This window comes from Halyomorpha halys, unplaced genomic scaffold, assembly GCF_000696795.3.
Source record: "Halyomorpha halys isolate HHAL.00 unplaced genomic scaffold, Hhal_1.1 Scaffold45.1, whole genome shotgun sequence".
NCBI lineage: Eukaryota > Metazoa > Arthropoda > Insecta > Hemiptera > Pentatomidae > Halyomorpha > Halyomorpha halys.
In genome coordinates this window covers 116833-133024 of record NW_027113993.1, presented here as the reverse complement: position 1 = coordinate 133024, position 16192 = coordinate 116833, and the positions used below count along the sequence as shown (strand labels likewise).

At 35.0% G+C, this 16192-nt stretch overlaps 1 protein-coding gene across 1 annotated transcript; it reads left to right on the top strand.

Moving 5' to 3' along the window:
* The first annotated feature begins 5586 nt into the window (after window positions 1-5586).
* On the top strand, window positions 5587-11067 carry LOC106689154 (cathepsin B). The gene is made up of 7 exons (XM_014433985.2): window positions 5587-5646; window positions 5729-5846; window positions 6063-6272; window positions 8132-8332; window positions 8992-9145; window positions 9227-9343; window positions 10824-11067. Exons 2-7 carry the CDS (start codon window positions 5730-5732, stop codon window positions 11027-11029), a joined length of 1005 nt encoding a protein of 334 aa, XP_014289471.1. The 5' UTR covers window positions 5587-5646; window position 5729; the 3' UTR covers window positions 11030-11067.
* The last annotated feature ends 5125 nt before the right edge of the window (window positions 11068-16192 follow it).

Sequence of the window (16192 nt, the reverse complement as noted above, 5' to 3'; positions counted from 1 at the left end):
CCTCTTACTAGGCAAAAACAAGCCACTCTCCTAGGTCTGCTAAGATTGCCAGGGATTCGTTTATCCTTTAGGCTCTCCCACTTATTTCGTTCCACTTGAACTTTGTGTCTAGCGCTTGTTATGTCCTTACAATAAGAACTTATCATTGACTTAAGTCTATAAGTTAGACTATTCCAAAAAGTATAAAAGTAGATAATCCTTCGTGGCGCCTGAAAAGAAGATGGCCACGAGACCTGCTAATGTAAAGAGTACTACCGATGGGTTGTTTCTCTACACGCTTGTATCACTCCATTATAAACTAAAATCAAATTTACTGGATGAATAGTTGCAAATAGCAATAAATAAATTAAAAAAAATATATAGTAATCAGACAGTTAAACGAACTTTGTGTAAGCGAATGTAGAATCAAGGCCCTAATCCCACTCTTAACTTATATTTAAATAGCATCTTCTTAGTTCAAACGTGTTTAAAAAAATAGAACAGTTTAACAAAACATAAAAAAGCCCTATAGATATGATAAGAATCGGGAAATATCGGGTACGAGCTCTTTCTGATTTTCCAGTCTCTACACTGCTGTCTCTATTTCTCTTTAGCTAATTATAATTTTTTTCAAGGTTGTTGATATTTATCTTTTTTTTTTTTAATAGTACTATGAGATATGATTATTGATTTCAAATAAACCAAAATTAAAGGTAGTTTAGAAGATGAATCGGTATATCAGCCCCTACAAACCAGTTCAATAAGAATACTAATTATCTCATATTAAAAACCACGTAATTTTTCATTGATATGTCGAGTTCAATCAAAATCGTTAATGTTATTTTTGAGAAAATCGATGAAAGTTATAAATCGACTTCATGGAGAAAAACTTCTACCACATCAAATTTAACAATTATGTTACTAACGCCTTTAACATGTAAGCTCCGTACAACTTTTAGTTATTGACATGGCTCCTTATACATACACAGATCCTTCTGCGAGACTACAATAGGTATATTTCTGTCGATGACTCGAATTGGAAATTTTTGACTCGGATTGCAATACTTTCCTTACTACATATTCTACATATAGATAAGTAAATATAATGATATAACAGCTTAGTAAAATTACCATTATGTTTTTAACCACTTATTCAATAATAAATTATTATAGAATTGTATTGAAATATTGAAAATCTTAAGAATGATCTTATTGAGTAGTTATCACATCAGCTGAAAGGCTTATGTACAAGGTGTTTTCATACATTAATTTCTCACTTATTAAAATGATTGTTTAGTGATCATGGCAGATTTGAGAAGTGGTCATGCCAACGACACGTGAGCAAGCAAGATGAACCGTTTTGTTCCCTTCTGCTTATTATGGTGGTAGGATGCTCATTATTAAGGATTAAAAGAATGTCATGAAAAAAGAAAAATGAAAAGGAGTAATATCATTTTGTCGAGCTGGGTTATTCGTTTGATTATTCTCCTCTCCAGAAGGCACTGACAATTCAGTTTATAAGGTAAGGTAGTTGACAAGGAAGATGACTAGATAGGATGAGACTAACGGGTAACACCCGTTATATCTCGGAGGATGGTAACCTCGTCCTACTGGGTACTAATCTGATAAACACGAGGGAGAAATGCAGACCTGGAGGGTAGCTAGCCTCTAGTCATGCAGGAAGGGGCCTTCGTCCTGCCGGTACCATTCCGACAGAGGCGAAGGAGGTACGTAAGCACGGAGGTAGCTAGCCGCCGGGGCTTACGAAGGGATAACAGGTTGAGGAGAGAGATCATGTCAAGGGTGAACATAAAATAACAACTATTTAGAAATCAGAATTGGCTGTAAACCGAAACTCTCTCAAGCAGAGGCTGTGGATGTTCTTCTGTGATCACTTAAGGGTTCTTTAAGACCCTTATTTATAGGCCTAGTGCATACGGCTGTGGTCGAGAAGCGGTCTTATCTTATCTGCTTGAGGTAGTTTCTAGCGTTATCTTGGCTTCGTTTATTTATTCGTTTATCGACATTGCAAAGTAATATGCATAATAATTAATAATATGTAAAAATAACAATATGTTTTTATAAAATACAATAATATATTAATTTGAGAGCTTCGGCGAGGCTCGAGCTCTAGTGGATTGCAATTGAACTCTGTTCCTCTCGTAACAATTTAAAAATTAAAATTTCTAAAATAAATATTGCTACAGTGAAATTTAAGAAATTTCAAGTAAATTAAAACAATTTTATTATTACCTCAGAGTATACGCACAATGTTATTTATAAACTAAAGTTTCAGCTTCACAGCTTTTAAAAAATATATTTATTACAAAATTGATCGAACTCGGCGTGTTTGTCAATTAAAAGCAAAAGATACTGACACCGATTATATTAACAGATAAGCAGACATGATCACTCTGCTTTGAGGAAATATATCAAGGGTGTTTTCAATGCAAGCCGTCACTAACAAAACATATTTAGCAAATAGAACCAATCAACCAAATTGTTTTGTTTCTGAAGAATTATTCAATTGAAACTCGATGATTGTATCATAACGTGAAGAGAGTTCTCAGTCACTTGACGAACTCAAAGATCCTAGATAATGGTTTTCGAACACATCTTTTACATTTTCTCCAACTCTTCCTCATCTTCAAAAACTAAATAGAAAATATCAAATAAAAACCACATAATTTTTTTAAAATGTCGCACTTTTCTCAAATCTTAAATTGGGTGGAATTTTTCTTTCAGTTCAATATTTAAGTATTAATTATCAAGATATGTTAATTAATACTAATATACTGCTATAGTCATATTCTACGGATCTATATATATATATATTTACAATAAAGGAGGTAAGAAAAAAAAATTCCTATACCTGGCCATAGTGGGAAAACCTTTCAAGGGGCACTTCACAAGGACACCTGTGTTTATTTGCTTCAAGGGTCCCGAGTCAGAGCTTTTAACACATTTATACCACAGTTTGAGCCGAAGGATTAAAAGCAAATTAAGCAAGTCCGAACCCTTCCTAGACATGTCAAACTTTCTTAACCCCTCGCGGGCCTAGGGGGAACGAACACCCAGGGGACGTTCTTTCACCTATGGCCAATGAGGAATTAGATTTTAAAAAAAGGTAACGCCTTTAAGGGGAGGTGGGACAAAAGGGACAGGACAACTAGACCAGAAAAAAGGGCATTGAAGACCAAAACACAAAAGCGGTAGAGGTACACTGTATATAATTGTAATTTATTGAAAATAAATAAATAGGAGGTTAGAAAAAAAAAAAAGAAGGTAGAGGTACAGAAGTAAGAAAACCGCAGACAAGGCAAGATGCTCTTCGACGAGACGAAGTCCTAAGAACGGCTATGACAACTGGACGCCATGCCTTATGAACTAGGTGACACGATACTACACGCACCACCTAAATCAATCTACTCAGCACTCATTCAGATTGATATTAAGTGATGATGTAATAATCTATATTTTATGGCAAAAACCAATCTGAATCATCATTTTAATAACATCATTTATCAATAAATTGTAAATAAATACTTAGTTCCTTTATGTAGTTTATTTACTATTACATTATACAGTACCACCCCTTATTATATTATATAATTAATGGTAACATCATTTTATAAATTGGGAAATATTTAATTGGGAAATTGGTAAACACACACAAAGCCTTTGGAAAAGAATCCAATTATAATAATCTTTTGCAGGACTCGATATAAATTAATTAATTAACTTATTTTTGGATAATTGCCTTCAACGACTAAATCCCGAGACAGTGCATAGCACAAGATAGTATTCTGAGACCTAAATTGAAACTCACTACTTTACAAAACGCGAAATCTGACTACATCTATACGACATTTGGACTGCTGACAGTGACGGCATTTATCATATGGAAGCATATTAAATTCTTCGATAGCCTCCAACACTGCACCAATCCATTTTTTCAGACATCAGCACCAATAAGACGCCCACAAGGAGGGCGAACCCACATAAACAGTCTCAGACTGGACTGAGGACTAACTTACTGATTACTGATATCACGAAACCTGGTCAGCTCTGTCATCAGACTGCAGACAGAATCCACTTGACAGTCTTAGTTCTCTCCTGCCTAATATTATTGTTAAAGCCCGAAAGTCTTATTTTTTTTCTTTCTTTAATTTTATTTACTTCCAACAATCTATTAATGATCGCTGATGGATCTAGAAATCAACAAAAACTGAGGTTTTTTCGATTCATACTGAAGAAAAAGCCGTAGCCCTTCTGTGCTCTTGGCGAGTTTTAAAAATCTGCGCCCTTATCTGTCTGAAAAAATCTGAATTATCAGAAATCTTTAAAGTTGCTTCTTTTTTTAATATAAAAACATCATTATTACCAAAGAAAAGCTAAACCTCGATTAGAAAATGGTGAAGTTTGAAAACGAAGATGTTTTGATAGTTAATTTTGTGCCATTTTTGATTTGGAACCCTTGGCTGGAACAATCTCGCCACTCCCTAACTATGGCCCTGGTCTGTAGACCTGAATAGGAAAGAATTAATTATAAAGTCCAGAGTAAAATCATGTATTGGAAGGATAGACTAACACCTTGCAATTAATTTTCTAGGACAGAACCCTTAAATATTGAAACATTTTGACAATCCAGGTACTAAGGTACCTGCAGGTCATAAGCTGTTGGCATTGAATGGAATAATAAAATAACGCAGTATTTTTAAAAATATTTTCTGGGCTGATAGAGGAAATAGGTTACGCCTGTTAAATCTGTATTCTTGCTTGTTCTTTCCTATGGGACAGAACGTTGGAATATTCTTAAGAAACGTGTAAGTCCAGTTACGGTAGCAAAAATAATATAAGACTTAAGGAAAGTGGCGAGAAAAACCAAAAGGGATTGTGCAAGAAATATGAGCAACCGCGTAATATGAGTACAATCTTTTCTTGGAGTCCTCGAGGAATATCGCCAGATGACGATCGGTAGGCATACTGCCTGTTGGAAGCAAGGCCAACAAGAAACTGCCCAATTCATGGACGAGCTGGGAAAGGAACGCGGTTTCTCATTGGTTCGACTATGAAGAATAGCTATGGATATCAAAACATACAAGAAATGAACTGAAGCTACTCCTCGCCTAACAGTACTAACGAGATAGTAAATGTGGACATACACATAAACATGGAATTGTACGTATGGCCGTAAAAATTATTTCTGGCCTATTATCAGTCTTCAGCAGCACAATAGGTCAAGACAATGATGTCGGATTGAGAACAAATAAGTTTGATAGGAATATATCGAATTTGATGGAAACTCCGTCGCCATTGTAGGGTTAAAAGCTCATGTGGATGTCTTATTTTCTATACCGGACAGAACGAGAAGGATTTATTGTAGGAGTTGCCTATAAAGAAAGCCATATTACAAAGAATGTTCATCGGTAAAAATATTTTTTTATTTGTCATTAAACGTTTTTTATGTTTAATTGACAGTATTATTGATCGAGACACAATTTTTTTTTTATAATTAGTGCCGATTAATACAATGATGATTGATCCAAAGCAGTTCTCTTCCTGTTCGTGACATCATGTATGCGTTATCTTACGTCAAGTGGACAAGTGCTGCCATCTTAAAAGGTTGTAGAGAGGAGCATGCTGTCAGTATCTCTTTTGCAGCAGGTGAGTCGGGGAAATCTTCCCCTATTTTAGACCACTTTTACTATCCCTGTTTTAAGGATATCTAATTAATGTTTAAATTCAGGATGAAGATTCTTTTAATATCCAGTTTGCTGTTGGTGGCAGCATATGGAGGACCAGTTCACGAAGATGATCTCCAGGAGATCATTGATACGGTCAACTTGTCGGGAGCAACATGGAAAGTAAGTGAAAATAATGATAAGAAACATATCCAACATTTTTCAACAAGTCTCTACTCAATTACGTATCTTGTAGACTGACTTAATTTTGTTTAATATATTAAATTTTGAGAATTCTTGATAATATTATAGTAATATAAATATTAATAGTAGAAGGATTGATTTGGTAAAATATATAACTATATTAATCTGTACACTAAGGCGATTTATTTAATTTAGGCTGGCCAGAACTTCGGGGAACACACTACTGTGGCCTCTTTGAAGAAATTACTTGGAGTGAAGAGAGATAAACTCCGAAAACTACCCTTAGGGGCTAAGCACGCCATTCCCGACTCCAGCATCCCGGATAGCTTCGACGCCAGGGATAATTGGTCTCAATGCGCTTCCATTCGTCACATCAGGGACCAAGGAACTTGCGGATCTTGTTGGGTAAAGTATATTTATTCTTAGTGCAACTTTTATTTCTGTACTCATTTGTAAATTAGATATAATTTAACTTTAAACGGTGAAGATTTTTAACATGCTCAAATATTAATATGGTGAGGTGTAGATAGTTGACCGTCGATTAATGATTGGAGAAGTTTGTCGGAGGGTGCGGTCAGCAAAGAACAACATAAATAAACAAAACCTTAAAATATTTATTTATTTTATGCCGACGTTTCGACCTGAGTTTCAGGTCTTCATCAGGGGCTATGGCGTAGAAGGTAGGGCTGCAACTTATTATATTAATATCATCATTAATATGGTTATAATTTTGATGTCTAAAAAATTACCATTTTTAACAAATTAACGGTTTCAGCGAAACCAAATACTGATATTTTTGTTAGAAATAGCAATTTTAATAAAGTTTCGATATTGATCGGTTTAAATCAAGGAATTGGCGTAACATTATTCTCCTTGGCAAAAGTGAAGCCAATGAGTGGCAAGTTGGCTACTCCCCTAGCGCTAGTGTACCTATATGTAAATAAGTATTTCCTACATTAATGGAGTTACCTGTAAAACCGTTCATTTAATTGGGACTGTGAACTGAATAGAAGTTGTAATAATAGTTTGGTCCATCAACAATGAAATTCTCTTAAGACGTTCTTTAGAAATTCATGCATGCCTCTGTTCTATTTAAGCTGCAATTGGAGTAGAAAGGATTCCAAAATACATAAAAATTCATGAGCTATTTTTCAATTTCAATTCCAATGTTTTCTTAGAACGTTAATGGAAAATGAATCACTTTTTACGAAAGCATTGAAATATTATGTTTGGTAAAAATATAAAATAATTGATTCCAATATAATGATGAATTTTTTTTATTTAAAAAAACAGTATAACAATAATACATTATTATTAACAGTAATAAAAAAATAATCAACAGGTTAAACCCCAAGATAACTGTATAACTTTTACTTGCAAGTATGGCGTATCAGATGTCCCGCACTCTTGTGATGACTTACTTTTGTCCCTATAAGCCTAACAACTAACGCCCTTCATTATATTTCTTCCTTTAATTTTTATAGTTACTGCTCTAAAAATAAGAAGTGAATATAAAACTGAGTTAACGTGGTCAGTTCATGAATAAATGATGTATTATAATATTTGGTGCAATAATTAATACTTCTATAATGGAGCATATTGTTTATTACAAAACAAATTTAAAACAGTAAACATTATTTTTTATAATAATTAATGTTTATAACAAAAAATTTACTGAAAATTAATAGTAATTCAAAAAATCAATGTCAACAATGAGTACTTACTTCTCAACTTTTTTAAAAAATTAATCCCCCTGCCTAGCCATTTCTGGTATACGGGTTGTGGTGAAAACTCTTAGCTGTCAAATGTGGCGTACCGGATGCCATGCTTACGAAAGGAATTTACCCCGCCTTCCGGCGTCACTCGGTGTGGAAGTGTACCCCTCCGTTATACTGCTTTCACTAAATTTGTAAATCATAGCAATGATTAAAGTAGTTGTCACAAGGCAGCGCTAAAATAAAAATAGACAGCTGATAGTACGTTAAGTTAGTGTAATTCAATCATAATATTTCAGTTCAATATTATAGTTTTATATGATATATAAACAATAAAGAGATATTTTTTGAGTCAAATTGGAACGATAATTATGCACCAAAGTTACAACTGTCTATAATCGATATTTTAGGAATGTTTTTGTACCACAGGCCTTAATATAATATGTCTTTATAAATGAAATCTTTGACAGTGAATAAAATCACCGATTTTATGAGTAACGTTCCGTGATCATGTTCATCTTTGACTATATTCTCTATCATTATTTGTAGGCTGTTGCTGCAGCAGGAGCCTTCACAGATAGGTTATGCATTGCCTCAAATGCCTCGTTCACTTTGCCACTGGCGTCAGAGGAGCTGTTGGCTTGCTGTGAAGAATGTGGAGATGGTTGTAATGGAGGAGATCCTTATTCTGCATGGGATTATTTCGCAGAAAACGGGCTAGTTACTGGAGGAGACTACCAATCCAACGAGGTAGGTTGATTCCAGCAGGTACCATGTTCTTTACCTTCCATGCAATTAAATTTAAAAAATCTTGTGCAGTGCGCGCATCACACAACTTTCACTTACCACGTTGAAAGAGGAAGATTTCAAACAATAAACTTTTATTTTTTCGTTGCAACAAAAATTCCTATTTTAGAGTTTCTGTGGATGTGTCAGCTTCCTCCCAGCCAAAAATACAACAGTTTAACAAAAGATAACAATGCCGTGATAGAATCGGGAAAGATCGGGCTGTCTTGGCTTTTCCCGCCCAAGTCGGATGTCACTATTTTTCTTCTTTAATCATTCATAAAATATATTAAAAATTTTTTAATATTTTAAAATTTATCCATAATATCTATTTATTATTGCTAATTTGTAATTTCAATTTCGAAGGACTTGTCGTTTTTGAGCTTGTTGTTCATAGACAACTATACGAGACTAGAACACAAAACGTATATTTCCGTCAAAAACTCAAATTCGAAATTTTACACGATTAATATTTACAATACAATACCAGCAATACTTCACTTACTGTATATTTCATATTTAGGTGCTTAAAGTAAAAAATAAATTCAAGTTTCAACCTTTAACTTAATTAATCTATTTAACTCCAATAATTTGAAAATTCATCTAGAGCCATTCACTTGCAGGGTTGCCAACCCTACGAAATTCAAGCCTGCGAGCACCATACCACAGGAAAGTTGCCATCCTGCGACTCCTTACCGATGTCAGACACACCCAAATGCCAGAGGAAATGTACGAATGCAGCATACACTACGCCCTTCAAATCTGATCACCACAAAGGTAAGAACTAGTGCAAAGTAGAAGACATAAATATTTTTAACGACCATGTGTAATGATTTCCGTTGTTGTTTCTATATCTAGTTAAAAGAGCTTACAACGTTGGCGATAGTGTGAAAGAGATCCAAAAAGAGATCATGACCCACGGTCCCGTAGAAGCAGCATTCACAGTCTACGCTGACTTCCTGACTTATAAATCAGGTATAATATTTTGAATCTTTTTTTTTTTAAATTTTTCATTGTCTGGGCCAGAACATATCATAAATGCTTAATGTATACTTTATTTGAATTTATAGCAGTAACGTATTGCTGTAAAATAATCAATTATGTCCACTAAAAAGGTCCTATTGACTTATATGTAGACAAAAATAAGTAGATTAAGAGCAATGAATGAGCAGTATAAAATTTACACAGGGTCGAAAAAAGCTGAGTTTTCTAATTATAAAACTCTCTTCTACTATACTGATATACCTTACTATACTATATCTTATTATACTATACCTTTCTAATAAAATTTGATGGGATCTTACATTGCGAACACACTCGTATATCGAAGTTACTATAGCAAAATGACAAGTCTTATTGTTGTTTATCTTATTCATTGTGTACCTCTCAGTGTAGAGATAAAGAAATGAGCTGTAAAAATTAATTAATTTATTTTATTTTATAGAATGTCAGTTAGCGCAAGACAAGGTGTTGATATGAGTTCAGCTAAGGTGGTAATGGCTAAGACCTAAGGCTACGTTATGTAATTAAAAAAAAGGCCATACTTTCCGGCTGGACCCAACCCACTAAGACCCCTAGAAAGCGACTGTCCTTTTATCACTTTTGAAATATTTGTTTCAAATAGGAGGAAGAGACTTATAGTGAGGTCGATGTACGACAAGTCACAATCTCACAAGTTGAGATCATAACACAAAAAAAAAAGGCAATCCGAAAATTTCCTCTTTCATATAACGCGTTTTCATTTTGATTTTATAAAATAAGTCTCAAAAACTCATCCAACACCAACAAGCTCTGATTCGTGTGTGCTGTGGCTGATTCGATAAAGTCCTATGTTAATGTGCGATACACTATTTCAGTGTATTTGTAATTTTTACATTGATATTCTTACTCGAAGTTTCACAATTTGTTATAAGCAAATCATTAACGGATTACTAACTATTACGAGGGCATATCATGATGATACAATCAATCAGATAAGCGAAAGGGAAATATGAAATTCAATTGTTTACTAGAAATATTCATTGCACATCAATAATTCAACTGCTACTTAAATAATTAAATAAAAAGCTGAAATATTATAAAATTGTTTCCGTATTTATTCATACGTATGTATTCAACTCTTACGACTTAAAAAATTTCAAAATAAACTTTTCCATCAATTCATTAACCAGACAATTTTTCTGTTACAAAATCTTAATGATTTTAAATATATATCGTTTCGTATCGTACATATTTGCTTGGGAATGAAAAGGTCATATAAAAATGTAACTTGAATTTTTGGTAAATGGACTTTCAAGATAAAACAGTTCATATGAAATTTCTAACTTCTTTACATGTCAGCAAGAAACCTATTCTTTTTTAATTTTTGATAGGACTTCGGATTTAGGAAAGTTTATGAAAGCCATTATTTTTTTTATCAAATCCTAGCTGATAATCTTTTCTTCTTAATAACCAGGTGTCTACCAACATGTGACTGGGGAGGCGCTTGCTGGACACGCAGTGAAGATCATTGGCTGGGGCGTTGAAAATGGTACACCCTATTGGCTAATTGCTAACCAATGGAACGAGAGCTGGGGAGATAAAGGACTGTTCAAGTTTTTGAGAGGAAAAGACCATTGTGGAATGGAATCTGAAATCGTTGCCGGTATTCCCATTGTATAAAAGCATGTTGAAATAAAACATTGTTTTAATAATAAGAATGTATTTTTACTTAACCCAACCAACATTTCTGAGTACACTCATATCGAAGAATGATAGATTAAATGCATGCCAGGTTTAGTCCAAGAGTCCAAGAGGAAAAAAAAAGGCAGTCATTTTACCCCAATTTTTTTTTACTTGTAAATGAGTATCCAATAGTAAGAATTTCGTGAAATGTCTTTTTCGTTTAGTAATATACGGAAAGGTTATTTGGCCACTATTTTGGCATTTGGCATGATTTGAACGAAGGTTTCCTAGGCTCTCCTCCACTTTAAATCCTAAATGCTCTGATTTCAAAATTCAAAATTAACAAGGTAATCATCTAGGTAATCCATCCGTCTTATCCTTACACGATCAATCTGAACAGTCATCATTGGTATAACTGCCATTCCTACTGGCCGTGTTAGTATCCCTTTCTACGATAACAGATGGGGTTATCGTCAATGGCCTGGCCAAGGTGAAATACCAAGACATTTTCCAAAAATGCCTGACACATCTGAAAAAGCTATGGTACTGGCGGTGTTGTCTATATTCTTCATCTGCTTTTTCAATTGTGAAGAGACTATCACTAACGTCTGGATTTTGACCCTTAAATATCTTGCATCCATTAACTCGCTGGAAAGGGTGTCCAACGGTTTAAGTAGCAACCGAGTTGTTCATTTCTCAGGAGGACTGGGGCCCCAGAGGAGGAAGGATTTCCGAGAGAGTGCTCGTTTGTGGAAATTGCTCAAGATCTGGATACAAGCACAAGAGGTGGAGGCCCAAATGGAATTAGAAGAGCCGGAGAGGACCCGGATAAAATATCAACGGCCAAGAAACAGTCCAACCCTTGGAGAACACGGAGATAGTAGAAGAGAGAGAACTAATCCCCAAGAAAATAGAAGGAATCAAGCAAAAAACAAAAACAATATTCGGCGGGAGGATCAAGGAAAAGCAGTAACGGTTCATGTAATAAGAAAGATGCCTCGAGACTATTAAGTAATTATAGGGTAAAGTGGGGGCGCGTATGGAGAACAAAATCAATGAGATATAGAAATCGAAGGAAAGTAATATATTATTTACTAAATAATTCAAAAACACTATCCAAATTATAGTCTCAAAACATTTATTTCATTCACACGTCCAACGTTTCGGCCAATTCGGCCATCTTCAGGGACAATCTTAATTTACTATGAGACATATCATTTAACCATTTAAAAAAAAAAAAAAAAAAAAAAATTAAGTGTTTAAGTGTATAAATAGTGGTAAAAGTGAAATAATTTGACTGTGATTTTTAATGTATTTTTGACATATTAGGTAATTAAACAAATGTGAGATATACTGATTAACAAAAAATAAGTTTACCTAATAGTTTTTATTGTTGTTCATAGATGTAAATGTTTTGACCTGGGCAGAATAGCCTGTATGGAGTTTTTTTTTTGTTTTTTTTTTAAATGGTTAAATGATATGTCTCATAGTAAATTAAGATTGTCCCTGAAGATGGCCGAATTGGCCGAAACGTTGGACGTGTGAATGAAATAAATGTTTTGAGACTATAATTTGGATAGTGTTTTTGAATTATTTAGTAAAAAATTGCCAGTCTCAAGAAAGAAATTTAAGGATTATAAAGAAAGTAATATAGTTTCCGGAGACTCCTGTGGGCCGGAAAAGAGAAGGTAGGTGCAGTGATGCAAGGTAAGAGTTGGGAAGCCAGAATTTTGGTAGAATTCGGCGATAATTTTTTAAGGAGGGCTGGGCGCTACTGGGAAAACAGTTCATGAGATTCCTTTGAAGTAAGAAAGGGTGACTTATGTAAAAGAAAGGCGGTATCCCCGCGATTCGACAGCACCTTGCCATATAATAGTCCTTTGTGGGCGGTACGAAAGAAGAGTACAACGGGGGATGGCACGGTACTACAAAAGTACCTCATAGTCACCGACTACCACAGACTGAATGAGAATTACCCAATCCCGAGATTCGAGGACATTTTGGATAGACTGGGACGCATCTCAAATTTCCTCTCCGGTCCTTCCTTCATCCTCAGTCTGCCTGCACACGTTCCTCCTTTTCCGCTGTCCTCCCAGATCCGTTCCTTCTGCTTCAGTCTCTGAGACATCCGACACACCTGAGGACTTGCTTACTGATTGGTTTCTTCTCTGAGGTACTCTTCTTTGTCTTAGAATCTGGGCGTTAACCTCCATCGGTCCTACCTGGTCCGATCTCTGCCTACGGTACACATCAAGGCATTGTCTCGCAATGTGTCCCTCGTTTCCGCACTCGAAATACTGAGGTCAGGGACACTGGGTCACCAGGTGCCCAATTTTACCGCAACAGTGACGTTTGTGGTCCTCTCACCGGTTACTGTTTCTGGAATTTGCTTGCTATGGTCTTCTGTCCCTGTTCGGCATTTTTTCCCTAACGCTGTTATTGTACTCTCTTCTTAAGGGCAGCGAAGTTGTTCTAGGCCGATTGTATGTAATCCTAGTCCTCCCTGGCTCTTCCACTTCCATTCGGGCCTCCTGTTCCCGGGCACTGGTGTCTATTAGCTCCTGAGCACTCTCTACGAATGAGCGTTCTCTTGGCATTCCCTCCTTCCCCAGCTCTTTAGTCTACTTAACCTTTAGTTCATTGGATAGAAATCGCATACTGCCCATTAGACTATCTCGGTTTCTTTGTCTCCCTAATCATCATAAATATATCCTCTTCAAGGACCTACCGACCGTCTCCATACACCATCTTTGATCTCTCCTTGATTGAATTTGATTGAGGATACTGCTTTTCACCCTGCAGACAACTGCTGTCCTTAACGCCACAGCATCCTCATAGTCGAGCAGGTTTTCAGCTGTCTTCGCTTCTATTCGACTAATCAGTCGATCATCCCCTTTTAGGAAGTGGCTTAACTCCCCCGTCTCCCCGATAAATCTTTTAAGATCAGAAACTGCCTTTCTTAAGTCCTGGGCGGTTACCGTTCTGACTTTGATCTATTCCCGCGTCGTGGCATGAGCTTGCGGTAAAGAGACTTCCGGTAGTAGCTGAATCTCCGCCGGAGGTGGGTTCCCTGCAGCTGCAGGTTAGTTGTCCGCTGCTAGAGGTGGGTTTGCTGTAGTTTGAAGTGGGTTGTTAAAGTTCAGTCCCTCGATGTTCAGAACTGCCGCTCTCTCTATTCTGTTACCGGCCGTAATTCAGAGAGAAGAAAAACAATTTTTTTTTGGACTAAAATTTTTTTCTGCACCCAGAGGTCCCGGATTTCGGCACTAGTGAAGACTGTTTCAGATCGATATGATAAAAAAAAAAAAAAAGAAGGAAAAGGGTTGTTTGATACAACACACTTGATGGCTTGTTCTAAACTAACTTTATTGGCGGACTCCGCCTGCTTATAGAGACATCTGATAGAGCTTGTCAGCTGATATCGCAGTAACAGCTGACTGTAACTTATATATATATGTATATTAAAAGCGTGAGGTTCTTATTAAAGTTGAGAGAGTAAGTTTCTTCTTCAATTAATCAGTCAATTGTTCGCATACAACAATGTTATCAGCGCTCTTTAATAAATTTGCTGCGTATGAAATGGGGAAGGACAAATTATCTTTATCTTACCAGGAAAATCTCCTTTATTGTGTGATTTCTAACAGCTTTTGCCAATTTAATTAGAATCTCTATTAAAGATATATTGCAACTGCCTAATAGTGAGTTCTAAGAAGTAATCCATAATTTTTTTTTTGTTCCAAGAGAGTCACGAAGTTGATTTTGATTAGTTTTTAACGAGCCATAGATATGATTGCTCCCCATTTTATGAATTTTCTTAAATGTTTTCAACTACTTGTCTTCTTATATTGTTCAGCAAAAACATACAGTGTATTTCATGGTTAAATGTCCAAACTTAAAATATGAAATAAGGGCCTAAAAAAAAAACAAATATTCTCAAAGTAGATCCGTAAACGTTTCGTTTAGGAGATATTCACGTTAAAAGATTTTCATTGTTATAAATTCTTTAGGTTATAAATAAATTAATATGTGTTCCAACTACTTTAAAAATAAAATGTCAACAATCTCATTAATTTGTTATGTTAGGGATGGACAACCCAGGATATATGTGTAATATAATATTAAATTAATATAATTTAACACCTAATTAATATAATATTAAAAACAGGTATTACCTGCTGGCTTTGTTGGTAGTCAGGTCAATTATAAACAACACATGCACCAAACACTTTTCTAAGTGTACCACCCCTTGTAACGTATTTTCTTGGGCGTGGCTGATGATAGTCAATGGGAAATAAGGTTCCGAAAAGATAACGGCCAGGAGAGAAGTACAGGGAACACAGAATACAGACAGACGGAGAAGAAGGAGAGGCAACAGAAGTAAGAAGACCAAAGAGAGGGCAAGATGCATTTAGACCAGAAGAGGTCCTGAGAAGGGCTCTTCAGAAATGGAACTCCACGGCTACAACACCCAAGTTATTACACCTCACGACTTGAATCAGCAGCTATAAGTATATATTAGGCAATAAGTAATAATGTAATAATCATATTTTATGGCAATAATTTTAATAACATCATTTATCAATAAATTGTAAATAAATACTTCGTTCCTTTATGTAGTTTAATTGCTATTATATTACACAATACACCCCTTATTATATTATATAATTAATGGTAACAACATTTTATAAATATAAAGGTATTTAATTGGTAAACTGGTAAACACACAAAAAGCCTTTGAAAAAGAATCCAATTATAATAATAGTTTTTCAGGACTCAAAGTTAATTAATTAACTTATTTTTGAATAATTGCCTTCAGCGATTATCCTGGCATCCCGAACAGATACATTGCATAATATAAGAAAATAATTATTAAAATGATTTACAAATAAATTGAGTTTAATATTTGACATAAATATCAACCGAAGATAAGCATCTAATTCTGTTAAACAGAATAACATAAATGAAATCACTTTTACAAAATGAATTCATAAAATAAAATAATATTAAAGAAAAGGAAAAGAAAAACTAATAATTATGGTAAGAATATTTTGTAAAACTGTACAATGTAATCACGACATTACTCTAATTAATGTCGAAGCTGGCAGGACTAGTGAAATACGATGCTATTACTATGGTAATCAAGCACAACATAAAAAACAT

What these genes read in the sequence shown, in the direction of transcription:
- LOC106689154 (XM_014433985.2), top strand. Translation starts at nt 5,730, where the DNA reads ATGAAGATTCTTTTAATATCCAGTTTGCTGTTGGTGGCAGCATATGGA. An exon ending in TGTCGGGAGCAACATGGAAA is followed by an intron (nt 5,847 to 6,062) that starts GTAAGTGAAAAT and finishes TATTTAATTTAG; the next exon opens with GCTGGCCAGAACTTCGGGGA. An exon ending in GAGACTACCAATCCAACGAG is followed by an intron (nt 8,333 to 8,991) that starts GTAGGTTGATTC and finishes ATTCACTTGCAG; the next exon opens with GGTTGCCAACCCTACGAAAT.